At 37.1% G+C, this 26,921-nt stretch overlaps 2 protein-coding genes, 1 long non-coding RNA gene, 1 other non-coding gene and 1 pseudogene across 5 annotated transcripts; 3 read left to right on the top strand and 2 right to left on the bottom strand.

The window, feature by feature from the left end:
- Positions 1 to 7,321: 7,321 nt before the first annotated feature.
- Positions 7,322 to 7,425, bottom strand: LOC120084286 (small nucleolar RNA R71). The gene has a single exon (XR_005483651.2). It is a non-coding gene; the product is annotated as a small nucleolar RNA R71 (small nucleolar RNA).
- Positions 7,426 to 14,098: 6,673 nt separating this feature from the next.
- On the bottom strand, positions 14,099 to 15,085 carry LOC120082887 (uncharacterized). The gene is made up of 2 exons (XR_005483328.2): positions 14,949 to 15,085; positions 14,099 to 14,870 (listed from the first exon to the last, which is right to left on the bottom strand). It is a non-coding gene; the product is annotated as an uncharacterized LOC120082887 (long non-coding RNA).
- A 178-nt stretch (positions 15,086 to 15,263) lies between these two features.
- On the top strand, positions 15,264 to 18,407 carry LOC150034753 (pentatricopeptide repeat-containing protein At1g74600, chloroplastic-like; annotated as a pseudogene). The gene is made up of 2 exons (XR_016531374.1): positions 15,264 to 15,413; positions 16,035 to 18,407. The product of XR_016531374.1 is annotated as a pentatricopeptide repeat-containing protein At1g74600, chloroplastic-like (transcript).
- LOC120082886 (uncharacterized) lies at positions 16,596 to 21,384 on the top strand. The gene is made up of 4 exons (XM_090316548.1): positions 16,596 to 18,725; positions 19,697 to 20,377; positions 20,469 to 20,567; positions 20,812 to 21,384. The coding sequence occupies exons 2-4, from the start codon at positions 20,216 to 20,218 to the stop codon at positions 21,172 to 21,174; spliced, it is 624 nt and encodes a 207-aa protein (XP_090172674.1). The 5' UTR covers positions 16,596 to 18,725; positions 19,697 to 20,215; the 3' UTR covers positions 21,175 to 21,384.
- A 462-nt stretch (positions 21,385 to 21,846) lies between these two features.
- LOC120082468 (protein PHYTOCHROME KINASE SUBSTRATE 1-like) lies at positions 21,847 to 23,967 on the top strand. The gene has a single exon (XM_039037651.2). The coding sequence runs from the start codon at positions 22,385 to 22,387 to the stop codon at positions 23,678 to 23,680; it is 1,296 nt and encodes a 431-aa protein (XP_038893579.1). The 5' UTR covers positions 21,847 to 22,384; the 3' UTR covers positions 23,681 to 23,967.
- Positions 23,968 to 26,921: the final 2,954 nt, after the last annotated feature.

The raw sequence follows: 26,921 nt of genomic DNA, 5'->3' as shown, positions 1-26,921 counted from the left end.
ATTATATGTCATGAACGGTGTTATATAACAAGGCGTTAACACTTCATGGTTAGGTCTTTACAAACTCTTTGTATAGGACGCCCCCACTCACATGTCCTTTACACGAATGATCAGGATCAGACCATCTGTGACAAGTCACAACACTTGTAACTATTCCACAAAGCAGGTTGCATTCGTAGTGTTACAAGGATAAGGTTTCCCTCCTATATCCATATATTATAAACCATTTTGGTTATCACTTAAGACATGATCCACTTGTATGTCACCACATACATGCTTAAGTTACATAAAAATGACCAGGGATTTTAGTTTATTGGTTTATGGTAAAGCAAATAAAACATTCAAATGAGCAAAATCAAGAAGTGAAGTAAATATCATATATTATACATCACAAGCGTTCATACAAACTGTTTACAAACTACAGGACACGAGACTTTAGGGCATCAACACCCAACACATATAACACCAGAAAGATTGATTTACTCCCACTGAACTTGTTATATACACAATCTTCCACTATATTTACCTTAAAACTAAATGAGGTTATCACTTCATGGAATGTGTGATACCATTGACGAGAGGCTTGCTTGAGATCGTAGATGAATTTCTTCAATTTGCACACCACAATCTTTGAATTACACGCAAAGTTTTATGGTTACAACATATAAATCAGCTCATCAATGTTCCCATTGAGAAACACAATTTTTATATCCTTATGGTGTGGTTCTAAATCAAAGTGAGCTACTAGTGCCATGATTACCCTAAAAGAGTCTTTCGTTGAAATCGGAGAGAAAGCCTCTTTGTAATCAATGTCTTCCTTTTGAGTAAAACCCTTTGCAAAAAGACGAGCTTTATATCTTTTGATATTGCCATGTGAATCCCTTTTGGTTTTAAATATTCATTTACAACCTATGGGTTTCACTCCTGATGTCAATTCGACAAGTTCCCAAACCTCATTATCTTTCATGGATTTTATTTCCTCTTCCATAGAATTTATCCATTTTTAAGAGTGAGGACTTTGTAGAGTTTATTGGAAGTTGATTGGATCATCTTCCATTATGCCCACATCATCCTGATGTTCTTGAAGAAACATAATATAATCATCTAGAGTTACACTTCTTCTCTCTCTAGTAGATCTCTTTAGTGGCCCTTCTTGAGGCTGTTGAGTTTGAACTTCAGGTTCAATAATGGGGACTTCAATGTTATCTTGTTCTATACGTGGTTCAATATTGAAATCAGGAATTTGTTGGGTTTTATGTCCTAAAACTCATGATTTGTAAACAACAAACTTATTTTGTTATCAACAAAGATGTTATAGAGGCTTATTCAATAAAGTTGTCATTGAATATATGAATAGCTCATTTCATTTTAGAAAGAACCTAACTCTAATAAACTAAAGATCAATGGTTATTATATGAATACTTGAACTTTATGTGGTGACATAAAGATGGATCAAGTTCGAGTAAATAACCAAAACGGTCTATAGTATATGAATAAGGTTGGGTGCCTTATTCTGGTAACATTATTGGATGCGGCCCACTCTGTTGTTGTTACAATTCGTTATAAAGTGCTACAAACGAAGTGGTCCTGATTTGTTCATATAACGACATGAGGAGTAGGGGCATCCTGTTCAATGAGTTTGCATAAGATCAAACCAAGAAATAAGTCACTCTTACTTTATAATGATGTTTACTGTTTAAGACTGACTATTTCAAAACGATGACCTAGGTAACTTGACCTTAATCCTGAGTTAACTATGAACTCCTGTTTATTTGGGATTATCCTTAGATTTTCATGGGTGAGAGTTGGCTCAATAGCGGCAGCTCAATAAGCCTCACATTTCAGGGGCAATATTGGGTAGATAGGTGGGGATATAAGGTGCAAGACGGAATTCACTTCTATCCCCTTTTAGGGATAGAAGAGAGGATGTTCCCTTAAATGCTGACTCTAGGTCTTGAACAAGAGGCTCCACCCTCTCATTAGCTCGAGAGGGACTCAATTTAATGATTGGATCACAAACCAATTGTTCATTAGAGGATCAGTGGGACTTAAGGAGTAAGATGTAATCTCAGGGGTAAAATAGCTTTTGACCCAGCCGTTATTACGAACAACCTATGAAGGGTTGACTTACTAATCATGGTTATATTGATTGACCATAATATATTTACAATGAGATGAGTGCAACTATTAGGCTTTAGTGAAGTGACCTGATAGTTAACAAATGGTGGTTAATTAGGTTAAAGAGTTTGGCCGGTTAATCTTGGATCGTTGGAGTCCATGATTTGTAGGTCAATGAGGTCCCCTTACTAGCTCATATCGAACTAAACATTAAAATAATGTAACGAACGAATTTAAAGTATTCAAGTTCGGTTTTTTGAGCAAAGCGTTAAATATATACGATATATTTAACCTAATGTTTAATTATGAATTAAACATAAAGAGAGAGATAATATGAGATATTTAAATAAGATTTAAATATCAAGATTATAGATAATGATTCATATTAATTGGGATTAGTGTTGGATTTAATATTAAATTTAATTAATTAATATTAATTTAATTTTAAAATTAATTATTAGAATTTTGAAATCAAATGAAATTGGTCAAAATTGCATTAAAGATCAAATTTGTTGACTAGGTCAGAAATGCAATGAAAGTCAAAATGTTGACTTTTGACTTTGAAAGTAAAAAAAGTCAAATTTGTTGACTTTGGACTTTGAGAGTCAAACTTTAACCTTTTACCAAGTTAGTGGAAAGATCCAATAATAGTGAGTGGGAAATATCAACATTTGCATTGTTAAGTATTGTCTTCATTTGAAGATACTTGTCTCACTAATTCCACTTTGAGTTAGTGAATTTTTTAGTGTCAAATTCTCATCAAACTCAATATTGGATGTTTTGCATGAAATAACCTTTAAAAAGAAGAGATTTATGTTTTTTAAAAAGTTTTGGCCATGTTGGATTTGATGAGATTATTTGATAATCTCAATCCTTATTTTCTCTCAAATACTTAGTTTTTTCCTCTCCAAATTAGTCATTCACAAGATCCCACAATCCCGTTTTAAGGCCGAGAATAGTTTAGAAGACTCTCGTGGTAGTATACAAATCGTTAATGAGGAGATTGGAGTTGATTTGGAGAAGATCTGAATCTACAAAGGTTGTATTTTTTCTGTCCCTTTGTAATTTATTTAATTGCATGCTTATCCTTTGAAATTAACCTAATTAGAATACTTTAGATCCATTGTTCCTTCTGCTACGCATGTGTTCGTTCCATCAAAATTGGATTTGAGAAGTGGAACTCATAATTGGAGCTAATTATGTGAAGAGTTGGAGAGGATTTGAGAGATGGAGAGAGGGTTTCAGATTTTCCAACCGCATGAATCAATAAAAGTTGAAATTCAGCTTATTTATAAACTTTATTCATGCAAACACTTACTTGCTGCTAATCAACATTACAACGCGGGTGCTCAATGCAACTTCAGCTCAATGAGCTCGAGGAATGGCGATTGAACGCATACGAGAACAACAAGTTGTACAAAAAAAAGACAAAACGTTGGCATGACCAACACATCAGTAAGAAAGAACTTGTTGTTGGCCAAAAAGTTCTATTGTTCAATTCACGCCTGCGTTTGTTTCCAGGGAAACTAAAATCCAGGTGGTCAGGACCTGAGGATGCAATGCATGGAAGTAGCTCAAGGCCTGACGCACTAGAGCAGGACTTGGAAGAATATCAGCCCGCAAGGCAAGGGCGAAGAAAGACAGCTCTCCAAAGGGAATTGGAGAATGAACTGAGAGAGCTGGCAAGGGAAGCCAAAGAGCACGCGGCCGAAAAATGCAAGGCAACCGACGTGTTACCTAAGAAGACCTCGGGAAGAAAGCGTCAATTTAGTGACATATTCATAGAAAAGGGCTTCTTTCCCGAGCGCCACCCACTGCCAATATACATAACAGAAATAATAAATGCATTGAGGTGGAATCAGTTCTGCATTGGGCACACCCGTATTTGTTTACTTCATGTGAATTTATGAAAATGAATGAGAAATTTCTATCATTTTGTTTCTTGTGTTTGACCTTGGCATACTTGATTTTTGTTCTTTAGATATTTTCTAAGTCTTGTGCTTTGCTTGACTTTAATGATATCAACTATATGAAATCTAAAAGTATAGAGTAGGCATTAGGAAAATCAACAAGGCTTGAACTTCTCTAAAAAGGTTATGTTTACCTTTTAACGCATGCAAGCTTTAAGTCTTAAACTCCTTTCAGACTCTCAAAGCCTTTTTGAAATTTTTTTTCTCTTTTAACAATGAGGATTTAGCTCGTCTCCAAATTTGGGATGAGTATAGCTCATCTCCAAATTTGGGGATGAGGAAAATCCGAGTTAAGATGCATCAAACGGGTACATCACAAAGAAAAGGGAACAAAATAAGAAAAATGTTAAATGCAACTTCTCTGTCAAAAGAAAAACCTTAAAATGGCATGAGTTTAGTTGGAACGGGCACTTAGCCGTAGTTGGATGCTCGCATGACACCCGTGGGGGCAAGCCAAAACGAAGTTAAGTCTCCTAGACCAACGCATCCCATATAACTCCTCTATCTAGTCTGAAGAAACTATATCTTGAAACGCATGAATATTAGATATGAGTTTAGTTGTGAAGGGTTCTCACCCGTAGTTGGATGCTCGCATGACACCCGTGGGGGCAAGCCAAAACGAAAGTGGGATACCTGGAACAACGCATGGGTAAGTGAGTTCATAATTTTTTTTCCTTTTTATCTGGCATTTGTTTTAAAAAAAACATCTAACGTATTGCTGGTTTAGAAAAAAAAAAGGGAATGTTTTGAGAAATGAAAGGAGTTGTCATAAAAGGATTGTTGCACCTGAAACTAAACATTAGTCCTTTTAGAAAAGGGTCAATCTGAGTTATATTTTCCAAACTCTTAGCTCAAGCTTATGACTGAATATGATGAGAGGCGAACTCTTCACACTTAAGACAAAAGAGATAACAAAGAATTATTTTGGAATGCTTGAGGATAAGCATGGTTCAAATTTGGGGGTGGTGATAACTTGTAAAAAATACAATTTATTTTTGCTCTTAAGTTGGAACAACTAAGGTTTTTAATGATAAATTCTCCTCATTTTTAGAAGAAACACATGGATTTATTCAAACATTAGCAAACTCATGCAAAAGAAGTTTTATTACTAAATATCGCGGCACTAACGCATTGTATTGCAGGATTTCAACGCAAGGATTAACGCTAACGCATTAGACAAGTGCCGCAGGAAAAGCTTTAACGTATGGGCCATGCGTCGGAGGGAGTTCAAACAGAGAAGATTCATTACTTCAGGCTGATTGTGTCACATCACCACTTGCAAGTATGAGCATTTGCAACAGGCGACATCTAAAAAGCTTCCAAGCAGCAGATGGCGTCTGAAAAGCTTCCGAGAGTCAGGCGGTTAACTAGGTCATGGACTTTAATGCTGATCAGGGCATGGATTTTAATGATGCCCATTCACCAAGTGGACGTGACCAACACCTATGAAGTCGCTCCAGAGACAAGAAGTTCAAAAATTATCAAGATCCTTACTCTCTGTATATTATAGTCATAGTTTTAGTTCTTAGAAGCTATGCTGTGGTGTTAGACAATCAGAAGGGTTGAGAACCACCACCACCGCCGGTCAGGGAGCGAAGGAAGCCACTCTTGAGAAAGACACTTCATCCAATTCCTATACAAGTGATTATACACAACGAGATTGAGCCAAAGAAATACAAGAGATTGTATTCTTTGGCTTGACTCAGTTTCCTTCATCTCATTTATCGCTTTTATTTCATTTGATTAAATATTGCTTTTGTAAAGACTCTCTGTTTCTTTATAAAATTCATATATTTGATCCATCATACTTGTCATTGTTTATTTCATGTTTATGTTGAATGCATTAATATCTTATGCCAAACTTCATTCTAATGCTCAAGCCAACTTGAAAAATTGGTAAAAAGTATCTTTAACTTAGATTGTTCGAAAGAATAACTAAGTTGCATCAAGTAGGACGTCTAGTACAGCTAGAGATAGACTTACTGGTGTCTATTGCATTCTCTGTTAGATGCATGCATCCTAAAAATAGGTTTTGTATGATATTCGCATTGAGAAATGTTGAATGAAGTCTAACGCACGAACAAAAGATAAGAAAATCAATCCATCTCATCCACATCACATCCTGGTTTGTGTACATTCATCTTAGACCGACATGATCCATCACTAACTACTCAACTCTTCTGCATTTCTTGCACAGGCACAACAATTTAGTGTAAATAACACATTTCTCACATTTATTTAGGAAAACCCCTACAGTAGATACAACGCAAGGTCTGCGTTTGGTTAACTGAATTCTTGAGTTCGACCCTGAACTTACCAGGAACCTAAATTAGATTTATACTTGGGTCTGGTTTAAGAAAACTTGAATGTCATTAGAAGAAGTTGTGTGCGTTCCATTGCATATATCTGACACCCCAACCCATTACATTTATTTAAACTCATCAAAGCATATATGTAGCACTTACACTTAGAACTTATTCTTCCTATTTAGTTTATACAATACACTCCTAGAGCGAATCACAATAGTGACGAACAAGTTTTTAGTGCCATTACTGAGGATTCAGAAACAAAACTAACAAGAAATTTCGTTTGTATCTGTTGTAGGAACACTTCGGTCGAGGGAGTATTACAATTTAAGCCTAAGCTTGTGAACGTTTATGAACAGGGAGAGCACTTTTGAACTCAGATACGTCCCCAAGATTGAATGGATCTTCCGGCGTAGGAACCGATCCAACCGTCGTTAAAGGTTGAGGCAGCAATTTCTCAGACAACAGAACAGGCAACGAGCAATAGCAGAAGAATAGGCAAATCAACAACTAGCTCATGCTGCACAGAATCCAATCCTGATGGCAAATAGTAGCATGCGTCCCATGAGGGAGCACGCGTCTCCTGTACTGTATGATTTCTCTCCAGGAATCATATTCCCAATGCCAGATGGAACCAGGTTCAAGATGAAACCTGTTATACTCCAAATGCTCCAGACTGCTGGATAATTTAGGGGTGGTCGTGGTGAAGATCCTCACGCCCACATGAAGCGTTTCCTGGAAATGTGTAATTCATATGTGATTCCTGGAATCACCCCAGAGGCGATTAGGCTGTCCTTGTTTCCCTATTCTTTGCGTGATGACGCAAAACAATGGGTGAGCTCATTGGAGCCTGGTGAAATCACCACCTGGGAGAAGTTGGTGGAAAAATTTATGCAAAAATACTTCCCACCTACCACCAACGCGAGGAGGCATCGAGAGATTATGAATTTTGAGCAAGAAGATGCTGAGACCTTGAGCGCCGCATGGGAGCATTTTAAGGGCTTGGTCAAGAATTGCCCAAACCATGGACTACCACTAACAATCCAAATGGAGACGTTTTATGGAGGAGTGAATAGAGCATCATAGATGGCAGCAGACGCAGCAGCAGCTGGTGGACTTATGGACAGATCTTACACTAAGGCTAAAGAGATATTAGACTGCATTGCGAAACATAATATGGAATGGGTGGATGATACGTATGATGGAAGAGCTTACAGGAAGAAGAGATCTCAGAACGTTAATTCTATCAATTCCAACACGTTAGCCACACTTTCTGCTCAAGTGGTTACGATGACCAGCCTTCTACAAAACACAACGCTGGGACACGCATCAAATCAGCAAAAGGTGAATCAGGTAGAGGCGTTTGGGCAGCCCATGGTTAGCTGTGTGGGCAGTGGAGATCCTCACTTCTATGCTGAATGTCCATAAAACCCTCAGTCAGTATGCTTCATAAAAAATAACTCATTCTCTAATACATATAACCCTGGATGGAGAAACCATCCGAATTTTTCTTGGACAGGAGGAAATCATTAGAAGCACTACCCAGGGGCGAACCATCAACAAAGGAAAGGACCGCCGCCTGCATTTCAACAAACGCATCAGCAACATCAACAACCCTTTAATAAACGAAGACAGGCGTCGAGCTCAGGATCTCTGCTTGAAAACCTACTGAAGAAGTACATAGCCCAGAATGACGCATTGCTGAAAAGCCAAGCGTCATCTATCAGAAACCTGGAAATCCAAGTAGGGCAGATAGTGAGCGAGTTGAAAAGCAGGCAACTTGGAGTTCTACCTAGCAATATTGAAACACCTGGGAATAATAATGGAAAGGAGCAATGTCACGCGGTGACGTTGCGAAGTGGAAGAGCTCTTGAAGAAAGAAAAATGAATCAAAGAAATAGCAGTCCTTTGAAAGAACGCATCACATATTCAATGGATCATAAAGAAATAACGCCTGAGACTACAAGCCATTCAGAACCTAGTACATCTAACGTGGGAAATCCTGAGGTGACTTTGAACGCACCATTCCCTAGGTGTCTGATGAAGAAGAATGATGAACAACAATTCAAGTGCTTTCTTGAGCTTCTAAAGCAGCTGCATATCAACATTCCACTTATAAAGGCTTTGGAGCAGATGCCAACATATGTCAAATTTTTTAAGGACATTTTGACGAAGAAGAGAAGAGTCAGTTATAAGGAAGTAATAGCGCTAACGCAAGAGTGTAACACGTTAGTAAGCAATAGTCTACCAAAGAAGCAGAAGGACCCTGGGAGCTTCACAATTCCTTATTCGATAGGAGGATTGGATGTGGGTCATGCGTTGTGCGATCTAGAAGCCAGCATTAATCTCATGCCACTTTCAATTTTTAAGAAATTGGGGATTGGCAAAGCACAACCTACTTCTGTTACTCTTCAGCTCACTGACAGAACAATTAAGTACCCAGAATGGAAGATTGAAGATGTTCTGGTGAAAGTTGACAATCTCATATTCCCAGCAGACTTTATTATCTTGGACTATGAAGCAGATAAAGAGGTACCAATTATCCTTGGATGCCCCTTCTTAGCTACTGGGAAAGTTTTAATTGACGTGCATAAAGGCGAATTAACTATGCGCGTGGACAATGAAGAGGTGAAGTTTAATGTGCTCAATGCATTAAAGTTCCCAGATAGTGAAGATTGTCAACTAAATAGTATTGAGTTTCCTGACGAAGAGACTCATGTATGTGAGGTCCTCGTGTTGGAGGAGAACTTGAAAGAATCAGAGCCGTTAAGTCTGAGTGAGCGGCGGACAAAACCAACGCGTCCATCACTTGAAGAACCACCAGAACTCGAGTTGAAACAGTTACCTGGACACTTGAAATATGCATTCCTTGGAACCAACAACACTTTACCTGTGATCATTTCCGCAAATCTTACAGAGCCTAATGAGCCTAGAGATAGGTTTTGTATGTTATTCACATTGAAAAATGTTAAATGAAGTCTAACGCATGAACAAAAGATAAGCAAATCAATCCATCTCATCCACATCACATCCTGGTTTGTGTACATTTATCTTAGATCGACGCGTCCACTTACATTAAACTCCATTCTCACATGATCCATCATTAACTACTCAACTCTTCTGCATCTCTTGCACAAGCACAACAATTTAGTGTAAATAACACATTTCTCACATTTATTTAGGAAAACCCCTACAGTAGATACAACGCAATGTCTGCGTTTGGTTAACTGAATCCCTGAGTTCGACCCTGGACTTACCAGGAACCTAAATTAGATTTATACTCGGGTCTAGTTTAGGAAAACTTGAACGTCGTTAAAAGAAGTTGTGTGCGTTCTGTTACATATATCTGACGCCTCAACGCGTTACATTTACTTAAACACATCAAAGCATAAATGCATCACTTACACTTAGAACTTATTCTTCCTATTTAGTTTATACAATACACTCCTAGAGAAAATCACGATAGCGACGAACAGTCACGAACACCTCGACACCGCGAATGGCCTCCACAGAACCTCGACTATGTTGAGTTGAGTATGACACCACCAAGAAGGTTACCTTAGTATTCTCGGTGTAAGAATCCAGAGGGTGGACTTTGTTTGGACTTGGTTAGAGATAGAAAACTGGAGGAACCACAATCGTGTAAACGATTGAGCAAGTGGGAGATGGAACATACCTATCGCATAGGTCGATGCCCAATCATTTAGAAAAAGTTATACGATCGTCTAGCAAAAGCTATGCGATCATTTAGCTCATCGTCTAGCTGAGTGTTTATTGTGTACTAACACTCCATGATTGTTTAGCTAACTCCAAGCTATCGCTTAGTAAATCTGATTTACTTGACAACTTCTCCATGAGTAATTTTCGAGATTGGAAATCTCAAAACAACATTACTAAAATTAGGAAAATATTTTTCCTTTTATCTCACGGTTATCATGAAACCACCAATAACCTCCCACTCAATTGATTATTAGAGAAAAAGAGATAATTATCTAATAATTAATATTATTATAAATATAAATGATAACTAACTTACCATAATATATTTATAACCTATAGTTTTAATATTTCATCTCAGGAAACATATAAACCATAGCTCTTTTTCTATTCTGTTGCACTTAATGTAAATCCCATTTACATGATTCCTCCACTTGATGTATCTCATATACCATACCGATCATATCACATATAATCGAATTACCTCTTGTCAATTTGAACATTTCAAATCAACACCAAGAACTAATCCTCAACTTGAATCCATTGAGCTACTAAGGGGACCTTATGAACCTGTAGCTTAAAGCTCAAATGGTACGTGAAAAACTGACTAAACTCTTTAATCATGGGATCCACCATCCGTTAACTTCCAGGCACTCCACTAAAGATCGATGGCTGAACTCTTCTTACCACATATATATTATGTGTCCATTTTAACCAATCAACAGTGTGAAAACCTTCACAGATCACTCGTAAGTACAGCTCGGCCAATAACCGTTATGTCCCTGTAGTTACATCTAACTCCTTAAGTACCACTGAATCCTCTAATGAACATAAGTCATAGTCAGTTGATTGAGTCCTCTCTTCCAAAGAGAAGTTGTGGCCATTATGTTCAAGCCTCGGAATCAGCCCTTAAGGGAGCAATCTATCTACTTATCCTACTTCGGGGAAGGACTGAATTCCATCTTGTATAATTGAGTTTCTAGCTCCCAGATCAGACAAGTCCCCAAAAAGGTAGGCATATTGAGTTGGCAATCTGGCCACTCTCACCCATACTAATCAAAGAACCGCCCTCAAAGGCAGGAGTTCCCAAAACACTCAGGATTGAGGTCGTGTCACTTATGGTCGTTTAGGTGAGATGTAAGTCTCCAGTATCAACGGCATTATATATAGAGTCTAGTCATCTCGTGGTCCAGTATTATACAAACTCTTTGTATAGGATGCCCACGCTCGCATGTCTCACATGAATGGTCAAGATCTACCATCTGTAATAGTTTACAATACTTGCAAATCTCTACAAAGCGGGCCATATTCGTAGTGTGACTAGGATTAGATATCCCACCTTAATCCTTATACTACAGATCTATTTTGGTTATCACTTAAGGTATGATTCACTTGTATATCACATATATATGCTTAAGTTTACATAAGATAACCATGAAGTTTTGTTTATTGGATATGAGTAAATGCCAGAATGAAATAACAATTATTTTATTCATTAAATAATGTGTATAATTATAAACAACGAGACTCCGAGAGAATTAGGACACCAATCCCAACAATTAGGTAGTTTATTTGAGTTGTCCCTACATTCGATTAGGCTTAAGAAATAGTTAATTCAAGCATTTTATCATAACTAATTGATGATTAGATTCATAAAAACCTTTTATCTCTTAACCGACAAAGGTAATCTTGTGTTCGATTTTTTTTTTCTCAATCTATTCCGCATTTAGTTTTAAACCAAAACCCCTGTTTTTACTGCTTTCCACAGTCAAATTTAGCTTTAGGGGAAATCTAATTCTTGGTCTCTCTAGTTCGATCCGATACTTGCCACTTGTGCTATCCAATAGTATTTTTTGGTGAATTATAAATGTTTTTTTGTTTCGTGTTGAAGTCAAATTAATGACATCAATTTTTCGAAACCGAACAACTAGGCTAGGTGGGAGGATCGAAATAAAATTAGAATCAATAGTTCTCTTGCACCAATGGTGAGTAAGGTTGAATAGATTTTGGACTATGTGAATGGAGTCTCGAAGACATATTTTTCCCATGGTTGTGTTTCGGGTGGGGTGCAAAGAAGATCTACTGGGCGTCGAAGTTCGGATGGAGCTTCTTTGAGGCCGTTGCGATGGAGTCCTCCAGCGAGAGGCATCCTGAAATTGAATGTCGATATGGTTTGCCACCCCGAAAAACAAAACTATGAGGTGGGCACTGTTGTCAGAAACGACTGGGGAAGGTTGGTTGCAGCTCAGGCAATATTCCATTCTGGGTCCATGGTGGCTGAAACGGGTGAAGTGATGGTTCTGCTTGAGGGTTTGAGGCTTGCGAAAGAGCGTGGTATTGCTGAGGTCTGGGTGGAGAAGGATGCTAAAGGTGTTGTGAAGAAGTTCCATTCGATGTCTTTTGCTTCTTCTCTTTATGGGGTCATTTATGTTGAAGCTCGTCATTTATGTTGAAGCTCTTTCTTTGATGGCTAGCTAAGAATAGTGGGTCTTAGTTATGTGTCAAGATGTTGTAATAGGGTGCCCTCTCTTTGGCTTTATGATATTATTGAGTTTGAGATGGGTATCAAAACACTATTTTTTTTATTTTTTAAAAATGAATTTTCTTTAAAAAAAAAAAAAAAAAATCGCATGTTTGTCTCATTAACTACGAAATCATCAGAGATTTATTTTTCTCACCCCATATATTATCTAGGAAAAACTTAAATTATTAATTTTAGTTGTCGAAGTAAGCATAGTTACATATAATATGTGTTAATAATTAAGATCACGTTTGGTAAACATTTTGTTTTTTGTTTTTTGTTTTTTATTTTTTAAAATTAAATCTACATCCTCTTCATTTCTTTTAATAATTTATATTTTTTTTAATTATAATGGTTGAATTTTTAGTCAAATTCTAAAAACAAAAAACAACTTTTTAGAAGTTATTTTTTAGGTTTTCAAATTTTGACGTAGTTTTTCTAAAACCATAGTTAAAAATAGATAACAAAGAAAGAAATTTGAATGTGAAAATAGTATCAATAGGTTTAATTTTTAAAAAATAAAAAGAAAAATGTAAAGATTATCAAATGAGAAATAAGAGATTTGAATTTTAACTTTAAATTTTTTATTTAGTAGATGTAAAATTAAACACAAACAAAAAAGAATGTCAAGAATGGAATTCGAACCCATGCCCTTTCGGACCAGTACCTGAAACTTGCGCCTTAGACCAACTCGGCCATCTTGACAGTTTATCGAAGGAAACCAACATATTTTATCTAATTTAAATATCTTATCGTAGTCATAAATTTTACCTACACTTTCTCCAACCGTTTTCTTCCCTCCTTGGGCAAAATCCCAAGACTCCATCCCCTTCTTCAAATGAACCCAATTAAATTTTATTGCAACTCAAACCTTCGTAAATAAACACTATTATCCCCCATGTAAATTGATTTCCTCTGTGATTGTGATAGTAGACAATGCATTCAATTTCTCGATGATTATGTAAAATTGAAAAAGTATTCTTCATTTAATCATGGCTTGAATAATTTTTTGATGGGTGCAAACAAGTGCAGGAAACAATGGCCTTATACTTTGGTCTCAACTTGTTACTCACGTGCTTTATCTTTTAGTAAAGTTTTCTAATAAGTAGCGATAACAATTTATTGTAACCATTTGTTTGGTTTGAAAAATATTTGAATTAATTCACTTCAAACCATATTATATTGTATTGAGGCGAGTTGGATTTGTTCAAAGACTCATTCATTTATTAAAATAAAAGAGAATAATGCAGGGTATTTAAAAAAATTTCAGAAAATGGTCATATCAATAATATGGTTGATATGCATGAAACACTACTTAGTAGCATCTTTTTGGTAGTGTATATGAGATCTTTCTACTTTACATTATGATCTTTTAGATAGGTCTATGACACGATAGGTGTAATTGTCGGGAGCACAGTCGCATCCACCCATCTTATGGAAAAGCTTAGTTTTTCACAGCAAGGCAATGATCATAATGTTGAATATGAGAATTTGTATTCTTTTTCTAGTGGCAAAAATAGTTGATAAGCTTTATCCAGCTTTTTGTTACTGCATGACCCACAAAATAAAGGTGCAAAGAGTAACAATATCTGGAGTCAAACCTCTGGTTCTCATCTCCTCAAACATTGCTTTGATCCTTACATAAACTTTCAATCAATATGTTGTATGTAATTGTGTCTGCTTCTAAAGCATTTGCTTTAAAAGTGCCCACCACAATCATAAATAAAGATCCATCCTTTCAAACACATTAACAGCTTCTTGGACCTTCCCTTTCCTTCCATAGTCCCTCGTAATTCCAATATGCACTCCTTCAAGCATTTTGCTGTCGGCATTCTTCCTCATTTCAGCAAGCACATCCTCCATTGCTTCAAATTCTCCATGAAGTCCAAGCTTCTCAGTCATGCACTTATACGTTGCCAATGTGTGCTTCAAACCATCTTCGGTTTTCACTTGGTTGAACACCTTGAGAGCTTTTAGGGGATCATTTTGATATCTTATAACAGCAGCTACATGTTTCGGCTGCGAAGCTCGATTCATTCTCAACAAAGGAATTTAATTAATATATGAACGCAAAGCTCTTAAATATTGTTATCTCACAAATCTTCAGGAATTCCAACAGTTGAGGCTTATGCACCGTATAGAACAGTATCCAACAAACTCCATTAGTTTCTGAAAAACTTTGCAATCGAGGAAAGGACACATTGTTGTCGTATCTCTGTCTCAATTTTCATCTTCTTCCTAGATTAATCATTCATAAAGATCCAAATTGACAAGATTGCGCCAATAAGTTTTAAGAGGAAGAAAAAAGTTAGTTACCTCGAAGCTCCAGTCGAGTTTTCTCAGCAGACGGTAGCCGAAATGAGCATTAGGTTAAATGAATCACAGTTGGGGTTTAGGGTTTCAACAGGAGGAGGCCGATGAAAGAGAGGTCTTCAAGCCCCACGCTCGATTCTCGAGATGAATGGGCCGTCTCGCGAGACTTTCCTTGCACGTGGCAAGATCTTAAAGGCGTGTGTATCAAAATGAAATGTGGTGCGCGTAACACTCGATTACGAATCATCGTTCTCATAGTTTCGAGGATTGAAGCTTAGCGATCAGTCGATTGGGTTGTCGTCGGGGAGAGAGAGAAGAATGGCGACGTCAGGACAGTGGCTGGAGAAGGCGTTGGATGATCTCTGCAAGAAGATGGAAACTGGTTGGGGTCTTGATAAGGATATGATTTCGGGCTTGGTCTCGTACTGTGAGCTCGCCCAGCCCCAAGACGCTAAAGAGTATCTTGATGTAAATTTCTTCTCTCCGCTTCTTTCTTCTTCTTCTTCTTTTTTTTTTTTTTGGCAATAATTTGAATGATTGATATGTTTCTATCTATGAACTTTGCCTCTGGCTTTATATATTATCGATGTATTAGAGTTTTTGCATCGTCGGTTTGAGAACTTATATTTCTAATTCATTCACCGACCATTTTCTTCCGTTATTTTCCCGCTCTAGGCAAAATTCCAAGACTCCTTCCCCTTCTTCGAATGAATCTAACGAATTTTATTGCAATTCAAACCTTCGCAAACAAAACACTATTATCCCCACGTACATTGGTTTCCTCTGTCGCGACTGTAGACAATGCGTCCAATTGTTCCTTCACCACAATGGGAACTCTCTTTCTTTTTGATCCTTTACAGTTGCTAAATGGTTTTGTAAAATCGAGAATATGCTCTTTGAGAAACACGAAAGTTTTACACTCAAAGTTACTCCGAGCAACCCTTCTTCATTCCAATATCTATGTTTCAAATTCTTTGCTAGATTGTTACTCAAAGTCTTACGCTATGGGCCATGCACTCAAACTGTTTGTTACATTGCTCCACCCGAATGTCATTTCTTGGAATATTGATCTCTGGGTTCAACCACAAGTTCTTACATTTGGACTCGTGGAGAACATTTTGTAGGATGCATTTCCTGGGTTTTGAACCTAGTGAGATAACATATGGGAGTGCTTTATCTGCTTGTGTTGCCATTCAAATCCCGATGTTTGGTAAGTAGGTTTATTCAGTTGCGGTGAGAAATGGGTTCTTTGTTAATGGTTATGTTTGAGCTGGAATGATTGATTTATTTGCAAAAAATTCTATTTTTCTGGATGCTCCAAGGGTGTTTCATGATGTTGATTGTGAGAATGTGGTGTGTCGGAATGCTATTGTCTCCACAGCTGTAAGAAGTGGGGAGAGTTTGATGGCTTTGGATCTTTTCAACACAATGGGTAGTGGGTATCTGGAGCCTAATAGTTTCACCTTTCCCAGTATTTTAACTGCGTGTGCTGCAGTTGAAGATCTTGAATTTGGGAAAAGAGATCCAGGAGAGTGATTAAATGTGGTGGAGAAGATGTTTTTGTTGAGACAGCCCTTATTGATTTGTACGCTGTGTGGAGACATGGATGAAGCTGTTTAATGGCCCTCAAGTTTTTCGAAGATATGAGAAAAGTGGGAGAGGAAATTAATAGCTACACAATTACTAGCGTGTTAACTGCATGTGTTAATTCAACTATGACAAAAGAAGCAACCCAACTTCACTCCTGGATTCTAAAAGCTGGTTTTTCTTCACATGCAGTGGTGGCAGCTACTTTAATTAATATGTATTCTAAAACAGGAGCAATTGATCTTTCATGGATGGTTTTTAGAGAGATGGACAACCAAAGGAATCTCAGTTCTTGGACAGCTATGATAACTTCGTTTGCACAGAATAATGATAAAGAGAAAGCAATTGAATTGTTCCGAAAAATGTTGAGGGAAAGTGTGGGACTAGATACATTTTGTACTTCCAGCGTCGTGAGTGTGACTGGCTATATTACTTTTGGGAGGCAGATACACTGCTACACACTTAAAACTGGATTAATATTTGATGTTTCTGTTGGTAGTTCTCTTTTTACAATATATTCCAAATGTGGCCATCTAAAGGAAACTTTCAAGTTTTTGAAAACATGCCAGAGAAAGACAATGTTTCGTGGGCATCAATGATTTCTGTTTTTTAGAACATGGCTATGCAAAAGATGCCAATCAATTATTTAGAGAAATGCCGTTTGAAGAATATGTACCTGTTCATACGACTTTAAGTGCAGTCCTAGCTGCATGTTATGTCCTTCATTCTATTCAAATAGGCAGAGAAATTCATGGTTACTCTGTTCGTGTGGGACTTGGCAAAGACGTGGCTGTTGGAAGTTCACTTGTGACTATGTACTCAAACTGTGGCAACCTGAAATTGGCTAGAAGGGTGTTTGATACATTGCCCCAGAAAGATCATACTGCATGCTCTTCATTGGTTTCAGGATATGCCAACAAAAGTGCAATGAAGAGGCTCTTTTGCTATTTCGCAGTCTGCTGGTGGCTGGCTTAGAAGCCATTGATCCCTTCTCATTCTCATCCATACTGGGAGCTATTGCACTTTTAAATAGGCCTGCAATTGGGACTCAAATCCATGCACTCATTATGAAAGTAGGTTTGGAGAAACTGTTGGGAGTTCGCTAGAAATGGTATACTCCAAATGTGGAGAGTATAGAAGACTGCTACAAAGCATTTGGGCAGATTGGAAAGCCTGATTTGATAGGCTGGACATCCATGATTGTCAGTTATGCCCAACATGGGAAAGGTGCTGAAGCTTTATGTGTCTATGAACTTATGAAGAAAGGACTCCAGCCTGATCCAGTCACCTTTGTTGGGGTTTTGTCTGCTTGTAGCCATAATGGTTTGATTGATGAAGCCTATTTTCACCTTAAGTCAATGATGAAAGACTATGGTATACAACCAGGCTATCAGCATTATGCCTGTATGGTAGATCTTCTTGGGCGGTGTGGGAAACTGAAAGAGGCAGAAGAACTTATTAACCATATGCTTATTGAACCTGACGCTCTCGTTTGGCGAACACTTCTTGCTGCTTGTAAAGTACATGGAGATATTGAACTTGGAAAACTAGCAGCAAGAAAGGTGGTGGAGTTGAAGCCAAATGATGCTGGTGCCATGTCTGGCTTTCAAACATTTATGCTGATGTGGGCTTGTGGGAAGAAGTTCTGAATGTTAGAAGCCTAATGAAGGGAGCTGGAGTGACGAAAGAACCTGGTTGGAGCTTTCTGTGAGATGCTATTATGATAGTTGGTTAGTCCGTATAGCTAAGGATTTTCCATTTTTTTTGTTTGCATGTCTTAATTTTATTCTAGAAAGTCCTTGGCTAATACCAATGAACTGTAGTTTAAATGCTTGAAGAGCTGAGAAAACATCAAAAGATGCTTTGTGCTGACCTTATTGATTCTGATTTCGTCCCATGTTCTATTCTGGAAGTTTTGATCATTATGACAGACCTCAGAACTTACGAGACAAGCTGAGCTAATAAGGAACGCTCATTCCAGCTTTGGAATATAGTGAAAGAGAGGAAGTCTTTTTGTTCTTTATCTACCTCTATACCTCATCTTTGATCCATACATCAGCAAGATAGGAATTCAAGTGATAGAAGTTCGAGAAGTTGAAGGTGCCATTCCCTAAGTAAAGGGTTGACAATCAAACAATCATCATGATTTACTGACCCCCTGGATGTCGAAAGCAACTCAGATTGCCTAAAGATGTAATTTCTAAAAATTTTTACCTTTTTCTCCTCTAATCTTTATTACTTTAGCTCAAGGCACTGTTCGACATACCTTTTTATAGATAATTAACCAATGGGGAAATAAAGCTGGTCTTTACCTGAATTTACCTGTGCCTTATTCTTTATTTTCCTACTCTCAGAGGAAAGGCTTCACTGCTTTTTGTTACTTTGTTCGGCTTCATCGCCACTTCTCTGTCAGGTGATCATTGTATTTCTAGTAAGGAATGAAACAACTTAGGATCATACTGTAGCATTTTAGTTGAAGACTTAGATATTGTTGTTGTATTAGGAGCCTTCACATTATCACTTTGAGAACATTATGGATTCTTATTTTTGTTGATGCAAAATTGTTGCATTTAGATCAGAAAGTGAAATATTGACGGTTAGACAATTCATCTCAATTCATGCTTGAATTCCTAAATGAAGGTTTTCAACGATCCTTGGCTTTCTATTGAATTGGCATTTTATGGTTTCCCAGAAGAATGAACTGCTTCACTGGAAGTCAATTTTCTGCGCTTTGTTTGGTTTTGGAATTGTATCATGGAGAAAAACAAATTTTGTCCTTTGTTTTTCAACCATGATGATGTTGAAGAAATATATGTTCTTGATATTTGAGAATTTGAGGTATTAGCTCCGCTCACTTCGTTCATTCATGATGTGTGAAGATATATGTGTAATAATTGGTAATTACAAGATTCTTATTTTGAAAAAGATAAAATAAAATAATATTAACTCTTCGTTATAAGATTGACTTCTTTGGCTGAGCACTATTCTTTCTTTAGTAAATAAATTGAGGGCTTTCTTGTAAACATAAGAGTATTAGTTACTTGTTCCAATCAAAATCTGGTTAAGGAAAAGGAAAGATGCAAGTTGATTATCTGTTTATTGGATCATATGACTTCTCTTTTAACATCCATTGGCGCCCAATCTTCTAATTTACTTTTCTGCAGAACATCATAGGTCAGGAAGTTGGGAAGAATGTGATAGATGAGTATTTGCGGCTGCGAGGTCACTCTGACCTATGCAGCAAAACGTTGGATGTTCCAACTTCAACCTTACATGCGTATGTGAAGCCACCCTCCCATGAAGGTTCTTTTGGCAGATCCAAGAAACCTGTTAAAACACCAAAAATTATTTCTATCTCCAGTAAAGAGATAGAACCAAAGAAGACTACTAGCTCTAGTAATGTGGAAAATCAGGTTTCATCGGACACTCGCAATTCTTTGTCTGGCAGAGGTAATCAAAGTTCTTCTAGAAAGAAGAAGGCTACCAAAGTTGTTTCTCTGGCTGAAGCTGCCAAAGGATCGATTGTGTTCCAGCAAGGAAAACCATGTTCATGCCAAGCTCGTCGTCATAGACTAGTGAGCAATTGTTTATCATGTGGCAAGATTGTATGTGAACAAGAGGGAGAAGGGCCATGCAGTTTTTGCGGTTCCCTTGTGCTAAGAGAAGGGAGCACGTATGCTGGTATGGATGAAGGTTTTACCCCACTTTCAGATGCTGAAGCAGCAGCCGAAGCTTATGCAAAAAGATTAGTTGAATATGACAGAAACTCTGCTGCAAGAACATCTGTAATCGATGATCAAAGTGATTATTACCAGATTGAGGGTAATAGCTGGTTGTCTAACGAGGTATGTCAATTTTGTGCAGCATCAGTAAATGGTAAATTGTCTAATTTAGTACGACAAATTTGACTGACAAATTTATCTTTTTTGGTTTAAGGAAAAGGAACTTTTGAGAAAGAAACAAGAGGAGATTGAAGAGGCGGAACGAGCTAAACGAAACAAAGTGGTTGTAACCTTTGACTTGGTTGGTCGCAAGGTAATCATCTTCATTTAACTATGTTTTAGTTCTAACCAACAACATATGGATAGACCACCATCCCCTGCCCTGAAATATAATATTGGAAAGTTAGCTTCTCCAGGATCCCTCTGCATTTTGTTATTGCGTAGGATTTTGGATGATTTGATGTTTGATTCTTTTTGGAAATATTTAATCCCATCCTCCACCTTCGTTTTTATCTTTATCTTCTTGTTGTTGGCTAATTAAATTTATTCTTCTGTAGGTTCTTTTGAATGAAGATGATGCTTCTGAACTTGAATCACACAACAATATCTTGCGGCCACCAGATGAAAGAGAAGTGAACAGGATTAAACCAAACCCATCTCTTCAAATACATCCTGTCTTTTTAGATCCAGGCCCCAGAGAGAAATCCACCAAAGACACAAACTCAAACAAAGCCGTAAGCAAAAAAGGCATTTGTCTGGAAATTACTGGAAGGGTGCAGCATGATAGCAATGAATTGAAGCATTTTATGATGGAAAATGATTTGGAAACGTCATTCAATAAGAAAGCTTGGCAAGGGCCTTCTGTGAATCACAGGCAGCAATTGCAGGACAATTATGAATGTTCTTTAGATGCTTGTTGAAGCATAATAACTTAGCGGACTTCTAGACTTGTGTTCAATTATACATACTACTAGCCTGATCTGTGTAGAACTTTTCACAACAGAATTTTTCTTTTGTAATTCTTTAGGCTTCATCATGTTGTGTTTTTCCCCCCCTTCTTTTTTACCTTTGTTCCACATTTTACGTTCCAGCCGACAGTTTTTTGTTAATTAAATTATATATTCTCCCAACAGCATTTGAAGCTTCTGTTGAAAAAATATAACCTGCGGTAAGACTCCACATTTTTTTTTAATGTTCAAATTTTCTTCTTCCCATCTCTCATTAATCAGCTAGTTTCAAGGTTTTGGAATTTGCCGTTTATAGTACTCTATAATAGCATCAACATGATGGTAATACCGTCAAAAGCTAGTTTGTCTTTTTTGTCATTTGACAAAATTAAACATTTATTTCTGTTATTTTTCCAACGCCTATACGCAGGTGATTCAAAAAGGAGAGTCATAAACTAGAGGTAATACTTCTCTATTTCCATATGGTCTTTCCATATTTTTCCAGAAGAATAAAATGTGGAAAACAATAGGGAAAAATTTAATGCCTCTGCAATTCTTGAAAAATAACAGAGCATGTACCATGTGGCTTTTAAAAGCATAAAATTGAAGACAACAAACTTTTCAGTTTCCAAGTCTATAATTTCAACAATGATATGGATTTCCATGCATTATAGTGTTTCTGTTTATAAAAGCTCATCTGAAACAGTTGAAGAAATCTTTTAGTTTACACAACCATATCTACTATAATTAATGATTAATGGGTGTTTGATGAAAGTCAAATCAAGTAGTATAGTAGGGCCCTTCATCTTTTTTCTTTTAAATTTACTTTTTTGATGTCTATGATCCAATCCTTTGAAGCCTACTTAAGATGGGAAGGGGTTTCCAAACTTGCCACGCTACCTGCAACCTTCTTTGCCTTAATCAGTTTCTTTCATATCCCATCTTTTTATTTCTTAAAAGCTTGTCTTTGCTTTGAAGCCTCTATATAAACTCCTGTACATCATCAACACTGATCTTTGTCCATTCTGTACTTGTTTCTTGTTTGTTTCTGTGCTTCCCACCAGCTTCTCTCCCCTTCATTCTGTGTGCTGTGTTCTCTTCTTCCCCTCAGATAGTGTTTTTTCAACTCCTTGAGCCATCTAAATCCTTCAAGTTCTTACAGTTTCCTGTTTTTGTGTGAACTATGGAAACTGAATGCAAAACCCACCTTCCCAATGTTTTGATCTCTTCATATCTTGCACCAAATGAAGACAAATTTGTACAGAAGAATCCTCCTGTGAAATCTGAACAGCAGCAACTTCCTTCGGCTATCAGTTCAAACCAAAAGGCTTCGTGTTCCAAAAACATGAAGAAGACGACAAGTGCAGAAGAGGAGATTGGAGTGTTCAGAGCTGAAAGGTACTATGGCATGAAACTGGAAGATGACAACACAAGAGTTGTTGAGAATTGTGGTAGCAACCAGGCAAAGAAGAAAGAACAACGACCTGATGTGCAATATAGGAGACAAAAGAGCAGATCAGGAACTTCAAGTGTGACTTCTGAATCAAGTTGGAATAGCCAAGCTGCTTTATTTCCAAGTTTCTTGAGAAATTCATCTCAGAACATCCAAAACAAGACAAAAGGAAGAAGCCTGTTGGTCAACCTTACCTGCAACAGGTCTTGTTCTGATAAAAAGTCTATTCTTGTCCATAGAAATTTGCATGAGCAAAAAGGATTGCAAGGGAATGATGTCAGAAAGGAAGCTACGAGGAATGAACAAATTCCTGTCATCATGGATGGTAGAATGAAATTTCAAACAGCTACTCTGGTGAAACACAAACCAAAAAGTTCAATATCTGGTGGGACAACTAGAGAAGAAGAGTTGGTATTTCCAATTTCAAACTCTCAGTTGCAAAATTTTGCAAAGATCAAGGATGAAGATCCGAGAAAATCGATTGAAGTATTCGGCTCAAACAAGTTGGATAAGAAAGACTTGGTGGCTAAGAATCTAGAGCGGAAGTTATCTGTTCTAAAATGGGATGCCATTCCAAAAGCCAAGGCCACTCAAACTGCTCCAAGAAGCGATCAAATGATTGAAGATATAGGGAGCGATGCAAGTTCCGATCTGTTCGAGATTGAAAACATATCTGGAATGAATGGAAAGCCATTCACAAGACATACTTCGGATGTTATAGCAAGCTCCCTGACAGCTTATGAGCCAAGTGAAGCCAGTATTGAATGGAGTGCAGTCACTGCCAGTGCAGCTGATTTCTCATCTGTTGCAGATTACGATGAAAAGAAAGTCACAGCCAGGACTAAAACCACAGTACTGGACAAGGATTTGCAGAAAAGTCACCCTAGTGGACTGTTAGGCTGTAAAAGTCACAAGGCAGTCAACATAGCTGAAACTGCATACAGAAATATTGAGAAGTTGAATTCTGATTCTAGACGTTTCCCAAGGTTGGACTCAACCATGATCGCCACTAATGCAACGGGCTGAGCTGAGATTATTGTGGAAGATTATGATTCCCCTATCAAAATTATGTTCTGCTTACACAAAACTGCCATTATCTCAGTGTTTAATAGCACTATTATTTCTCTGAATTTCCAGTAAAATTGAAACATGTGGATGGAAGAGTGGGATTTGTCCATCAAATGATGCTTTCTGGTTTACAACCTTTTAGTTTTATGCATAATGGATAAGCACATGATCTAGCCTTTGAAATTGAGACAATCTTGATTTGCAAAGTCAGCAAGGTCAAAGAGGAACATTTACTTGGCAACAAATTTCTTAGTTGCTGTTCTGGTTTTTGTTTATGATTCATTGATTCACAGCCACTTGGTCTTCAATGTTTCGTTTCTTAGTTTCAGAGATACTTTTGGAACAAAGCCATGGCCTTTTAAGGTGGCCATGTAGCTTCATTATTTTTCCAAAAACGAAAAAAAAAAAAAAAAAAAGGAAAGTGAAGGCCCTACAGGTTATACCTGCCTAACAAAGCAACATATCGTTGAAATTATGTCCCTAACTACTGCCTGTTACTTCAAGATATGTGTCGTTAAGCTTTATATAGACACATCCGACATGACAGAATTGTTATGTCTGTATGATATGGCAATTACAATATATTTCAGCAGTAAATCTGGTTCAGACTTTATGTCCAAGTGGAAAAATGAAATCCCTTGAGATCTTTTTGCTCTATAAAAAATCTTATGAGAGATTGAGAACAAGCACCATATGAAATAGCAGTTAAAATGGATCAGAACTACAAGCATGGTACTAAGTAATCAAATTCTTAAGTGAGTTGTTAACTGATCTTTAAACTCTCACAAATTCTTGAACAAATGAAGAATCCCAGTTGGAAAAACTTGTGAGATCCTGTTTAAGTGACAAATATAGAGTTTAGGGACAAGACCCTCGTGACTTGTAACATCAAAATTCAAGTAAAAAACAACCCTGTACTTGTATTTGGAGGGTGAGAAAATTTCAAAATGGGTAGTGGAGTGGCCATTTTCATGTAATTAAGTGATGGTACAGAGAAAAATATAAGCTGGAACAAGTTGGGTTGGCAGCATTAAATTCTGCAACCATCTTACTGCTATGGTGGATCCCATTGGTCTTTTCCTCCCCTTTCACTCCACAGAAACTGGGTTGGAAATCTAGTAAACACTGCATCCACAAGATTGTAGCAAATTCGTAATCAACACCAGCAAATCAAACTATTGGATAATTACTAAACATAATACTGTACAACTTCACAAGCATATACCTGAAAAGCTATATGATCAAAGCATATGGCAGGCATGACAAGATTGCTCTATTGCTGACTTGTTTGGATAACAGAACATTCATCTAACAGCCCTTCCACCACTTTCTAACACATTAAAAGCTTACTTCATCTCTAGCCATTTTTGCTCATGTTCCTCCAATTTAATCAATCAATACCATCCATCCAACTTTGATGAGGAAAAAGCAGCGATTTTGACATATGGGAAGTGAATTTATTTGAGGTCTAAGTAAAAAAGACGAGGCCTTTTTGAGAAGGGTTCTGTTGAAAAAGACTATTAGTGGGGAAAGCTATTGCAGAAGCATTGTTTATAGATGAATGACAACACTTAGTGAAACAAAATTAGGAACTTGGGATTGGTCCATAGAGAATATGTCATGTTTGCCACTGAAGGAGCAAGTTTACTGTATACAAAAAATATGAATTTCACATGTTTGGATGCTAACACACTTTCCAAGCAAGAATATGTCACATAACTTCAAATTTCATCTATAAAATAAAACTTGTACATGGAGATGAGAGTTTATAAACCCATGTGCATGATGTGACAAAGAAGTAATACAAAGAAGTAGGTAAAATAAGTTATAAATGCACATGAAAGAGAGACAGAGAGAAAGAGAGAGAGAGAGAGAGAGCATTAAATTAATTTAAATTAAAAAGAAAGAGAAAATTTGAGCCTCTTGTTATTGAATAACAAAATTGAAGGCCATGGTCCAGGGAGGAATGTTGTGAAGGGGACTAAATTGAAGGTTAGATTAATATCACATCTGTAAGCTAAAAAGAATTGCAGATAGTGATTAGTGGCCTCACTTGAACCATTTAAAATGGAAGGATGTTGAAGCCTCTACCTCCCTTTCCCCTTCATGGTTAAATCTCCATTCTATTATTATATATCTCAATCTGATTTTATTTTATGAGTTTAACAATTATTTGTATAGTTAGAAGAATAAGGAATAAAGAGTGGTCTCTGTTTGGAAACCAACTTATCAGCTATATCTATACCTTCTAAGTGGCTCATTAATAAATGTTCAACTAATAAAGTTTGAATTTAAAATTTCAAGAAACAAAGACCTATAAATGCAATGGATTAGTAGCTGAACTCAAATATATAATGCACTGATATCAATCAATTGGGTCTGATCCACTAAACAATGAAGTTGGGCTCTTGGAAAAGTCATGGGCTTAAGAGAGAGACAATAGGTTCTGATGTCTATTTTTCAGTCTTAGTCTCATCCTCCTCCACCCTCGAGACTATTGGACTAGAAAAAGAGTATGCTACAAAGTGAGACGTAACGTAAGTTGTCTACAATATTGTTTCAGATTATTCATAAAAGCAAGCTTATGGTTCAATTGATCAACATTAGATCAAGTAAACAGCTCATATTTTTGGACTTTTGTTTTCTGCCACCGTTGGTGCAAGCTAATTAATTGACCTATGAAGCAACTCAATGAGCTATTACGAAATCCGCAATTAAATAATATAAAAGAAACGTAAAGAAAGATTGAAATACAGATATACGTGATTCATTAACAGTGTATTAGCTATGTCCACGGGACAGAGGGAGAACAATATTATTAAAAAGAATGTTTTCTGAATACAAAACGGCACCAGGGTTAGAGAGTTTATATAGCACACTTTTCTAAATACTAGGACCATAATCGTAAATAACCATAAACAATTAAATATGTTAATACGAATTCTATCCTCCCGAATTGCCGCCAGGGCACGTCGTCCCGATCAACGAGACCATCGTACTTGGTTGTTCGGAGCACCACCTAACAAATTCAAGGCGTTCCAACATGGGCATTACAAATGAAAAATGTAGTTGATTTTGATGGAAAAAGTTCTTTAGGAGATTGGAAAACTTGTGCAAGTGACCAACGATTGATGTCAAATAAGCTTGTTGTCGTTCAATTGGATGCTCTTGAGGGAGAGATTTTCTTTGTTTGTTTACT

Source organism: Benincasa hispida, chromosome 8, assembly GCF_027475165.1.
Source record: "Benincasa hispida cultivar pf3 chromosome 8, pf3_genome.v1.1, whole genome shotgun sequence".
Taxonomy (NCBI): Eukaryota; Viridiplantae; Streptophyta; class Magnoliopsida; order Cucurbitales; family Cucurbitaceae; genus Benincasa; species Benincasa hispida.
Note: the sequence above shows the minus strand (reverse complement) of the source record. Positions and strands in the feature narration are given on the sequence as shown.